At 32.4% G+C, this 4,179-nt stretch overlaps 1 protein-coding gene across 2 annotated transcripts; it reads left to right on the forward strand.

The window, feature by feature from the left end:
* Window positions 1–998: 998 nt before the first annotated feature.
* LOC141606610 (ribosome-inactivating protein lychnin-like) lies at window positions 999–3,900 on the forward strand. Of its 2 annotated transcripts, XM_074425809.1 has the most exons (3): window positions 1,005–1,084; window positions 2,772–2,976; window positions 3,067–3,900. In XM_074425809.1, the coding sequence occupies exons 2-3, from the start codon at window positions 2,787–2,789 to the stop codon at window positions 3,636–3,638; spliced, it is 762 nt and encodes a 253-aa protein (XP_074281910.1). In that variant the 5' UTR covers window positions 1,005–1,084; window positions 2,772–2,786; the 3' UTR covers window positions 3,639–3,900. The 2 variants fall into 2 exon arrangements, with proteins under 2 accessions (XP_074281909.1, XP_074281910.1); XM_074425808.1 differs by having other exon boundaries at window positions 999–1,084; window positions 2,772–3,900.
* The last annotated feature ends 279 nt before the right edge of the window (window positions 3,901–4,179 follow it).

Consider the following 4,179-nt stretch of genomic DNA (forward strand, 5'->3'; position numbering starts at 1 on the left):
TGGTATAGATGAATCAGTAAGTCTCCCTTGCGACGGGTCGAATCCTTGCGACGGGTATTTCCACTCACAAAACGAATAGAGGGACAAGGTGGGGGCACCCCATGTGCTTCCCTCTCCCCTCTAAATGGGCATTTTGTGAGACAAAATGGTACCCGTCACAAGCTTGCGACGGGTACCTCCGTCACAAGTGAGAATTAGCCTAGATGATATACTAAAACTAGCTTTTATTAAAGTTCATAACTATCCTACTATATGATTTATGACAATTAAAATATTGAGAAGATAAAAAACCTTATTAATTCTATATGTTTTAAGGTCCTTACATTGTGAGATTTATCATTCTAAAAAAAAAAGGAAAAAAAGGTGAAATAATTCAACATTATGCATTAATTTGCCATTTCGTCTTCACTTACTAACTTTATTTGCCGGAAGACAAAGCGGCGTTCAAACTTTTACATAGATATTTTAGTACAAAATCTTTACAATCTAATCAAAAAGCAACATTAAGCATTTAATTTTTCTAAAATGGTTGTCATGAATTACTGGACTCATTGAAAGGTAACTTTTTTAAAAACCATATGTTTTTAGTATATTAATCAAAATAACAACTAAAATACAATATATAGTTTTGAAAATAAACCAAAATTGTCATTGAAATAAGGCATTAATCAACTAACTTTTATGTATTTCAAGACTATATTTTTTAAATGAATCAACTAATTGCCCAAAATAATATAAACAATACGATAAAAATAACAAACTAAAACAGATAAACCCTTGAATCTCAAAGTTCACAACCCTATTTTTAATTATTAAAATGTTTTATGTATTTATTTCCAAATCTTTCGAATTGGTTTGAAAATAGACGAATTTTACACACTCATCCTAAGTTGGTCACTTGGTCCTACCTACAAGATGAATAGAAAAAACGTGATACTACAGTAAATGTTGTCCTAGCCAACCAGTGTTATATAAGGCATTGAGCTAAATCACTTTCTCATCATTAACAAAAACACATTTATTAAAACAATCAATCACATAACAAATTCAGCTTTTAATTTTGGTTTCAGCTAAGAAACTACAGGTTTGTATTTGACTATTACGGCATAACATTCTCCATATTTCATTATTTGTCTCGGTTCTTTAGTTACCAGTTTCGATAATTCATGTTACAGTAATTTATTTATTTTTATTTTAAGGATGTTTTTATTTACTAGATACTTTAACGGTAGCTATAAATTTCTCTTAAGTTGTTAGTGCCAAAACTCAAAAGTAAAAATACCGTAATGTGACATGTTCGTTGATAGAGTAGTCAAGTTACATACCAAACTTTACTAAAATGGTAAACACAAATTCTCATTTAAGAGTTAAGACAACACTGTCCGTCTTCAACTTAAAATGAGTCAAATATTATACCACTTGTATATATAAGACAAAGATATTGCTTTTTTGCCTATGCATTCTTGCGAACGATGTGGCAACCGATGAGTTTTGCTAAGAATCTTCTCATTTGAGTCTCTCTCCAACCTTTTTTCTAATAGACAATGAAATAAATTTATCTTGTCATGAACTATTAATTCACAATTGGACGAATTTATATTTATTTATTCTGGTTTAAGCAAAAAAAACAAAATAAAAAAGGTTTGTGTTAACTCTACTGTCTAGATTTTGTTAGGCTACCTGTTTGAAGTAACAATAATGTAGTTACACAAATTTTCATTTGTGAGAGGTGTGAACACGTCACAATTTATGACGGACTTAAAATGTGATCATTATTGGATATGTAACATTTTATGCAAAAATAAAATTATACATCCAGATGTATATGAGCATGGTACAACCAATACAAATCTATTTGAGTTTATATGCAATTTTTCCGAGCTTTTAAAATTTTTGAGTTATATTTAAATTTTTTAGGTGTCAAAATTAAAATTTAATTGAGCTTATTGTTGGAAAGATAGGTTTTATTGAGAAATTGCATAAATAACAATGAGATACAAGATGTCTATTTATACTATTACATGAGTCCCAGTATACAATATTCACATGAGTTGTAATTTTCTTAATGTAATACAATTATTCACAAATAGGAATAGAAAAGAATCTTAGAGACGATTTAGGTAATATTTTCAATACTTATATGTATTGTTTTTAAGTTTCATTATAATATTTTGAGTTTAAAATTTATATAAAGGCGCTCAGATTCTTTTCAATAAAGCTCGTAAAATGTACATATAAGCTCAAATTCTCTATTATAAAACTCAAAATCTATATACAACTGGTTATATAGTCTACTATTTACATTTTATTGATGGTTACATTTTATCTTAAAGTGGTAACATTTGTGCCGTTATAATTTGTGACTGTCACAAGCAAGACGCATTGAGTTAGTTAATAGTTAATCCGTAATAGATACGGAGTAATACAATAATTCAATCCCGTCTCGGTCATCTATATATTACCTTTTTTTTTCTATAACAAATTTAGTGAATAACTTGATCGTTATTTCATTTTGGTTCATTTGTTACCGATTAATCGTAATTGTTAAATTCTCCTTAGTATTTGTGTCAAAAATAAAAGTAAATAAATAATTGGGACATTTGCTCTTATATAAAGGGTTGCAATTGTCAATTGTTAATGGTTGGTCTGTCACTAATTTATCTATTTCCATTTTGACCGTATTAGTCAATAGTTAATTATTTCCTGTTCAGTCGAGTTTACATCTCCCTTGTATAAAATAATTAACCGGTGAAAGCAATCATTTCAAACAGGATACTAGGGGAAAGATGAAGGTGTCTAGTATATGGGCATGGTGGTTGATGATGGCGGTGATTGTGGCAGCAGCTTCTGCGTGGCCGACCTGGACCGTCGATTATGATTCTGAAGAATACTCGTCGTTTTTGAATGTTTTAAGGGAAGCACTCGGCACCGGAACACCGGTGTGTAAAATACCAGTGACCACCGATCCCCCCAAAGGCAGACCCTCATCATATGTTTTGGTAGACTTGGTTTTAAACGACAACACAATTACATTAGCCTTAAGAGCTTCAGATGCTTATCTTGTAGGTTATCAGGACACGGATTTGAAAACCAAGAAATTACGGGCCAATTTTTTTTCGGACGAGTACGAAAAATTGAAGGGTAAAGTAAGTACCATCTTTGGAAACAAAGACGTGACTCTAGGACCGAAGCTTCCCGTTGAGAGCAGTTACGGTGATCTAGCAACTAAGGCCCAAGTTTCTAGGGTAGATGTAAGTCTAGGGGTTCCTAGTCTTGAAACAGCCTTTACACAGGTTTATGGGCTGGATTTTAATGATCCAAAAAAGAATGTTGGTAAAGTTGTAGCCAAGTTTGCTCTAATCGCAATACAAATGGTTGCCGAGGCAGCGCGATTCAAATATATCGAGGATCAGGTGAAAGAGCGTGGAATGTTTGACAGTTTTAAGGCCGGTGATCTTATCACACGTTTGGAAAATAATTGGAGTAAAATTTCAGAGCAATATCATAACAAAGATCTTGAGTGCAAACCAAACGTTGCTGGGTTTACTCCGGATCAAATGAAACTTGGTCTGCTACTGTATAAAGGAGGATCCGGTTTAAATTTGAATGATGGTCATGCCGCTCTCGCATTTGTCTAAGACGGGTTAAATAGTCTCCTTTAAGACGGTCTTGCAAAACTATAATTTGTAAGATGAGCTCTTTTGGGACACTGTCCTTCTCTAATATGCACTTATATAGAAATAAGTCGATACGACACTCTATTTAGACTGTAATATCTAAGGAATAATGGCGTTGTAACCAGGGTAATGTTGTTATTGTTGTGTTAAGAAGTTCAATTATGTCGTCAACTTGTACTGTGAATTCAATAATGGAAGGTTCGGGTTTCTCCCATCCTTATCATCCCATGTTATTTACATGTCGTATTGTGAAATGGTGTCAGATGATGTGAATTATCAGCAACATAGATGGACGCCATTGATGCTAACTCAAGCTTTCAAGTAAAAGAAGAATTTGATATGAACAACAAATGTAAATAGAATTTGTGATTGTATTAACTTAATCTGAAATGAGTACATGAGCATCTATATATACAAGTGGAGCTAACTAACTAATCCTAGTCATGTCCTAGTCAGCTACAGTCAAAGTTTGTTAGAGAAAGTCAAATCAGTTACAAGTTGT

Source organism: Silene latifolia, chromosome 10 (assembly GCF_048544455.1).
Source record: "Silene latifolia isolate original U9 population chromosome 10, ASM4854445v1, whole genome shotgun sequence".
NCBI lineage: Eukaryota > Viridiplantae > Streptophyta > Magnoliopsida > Caryophyllales > Caryophyllaceae > Silene > Silene latifolia.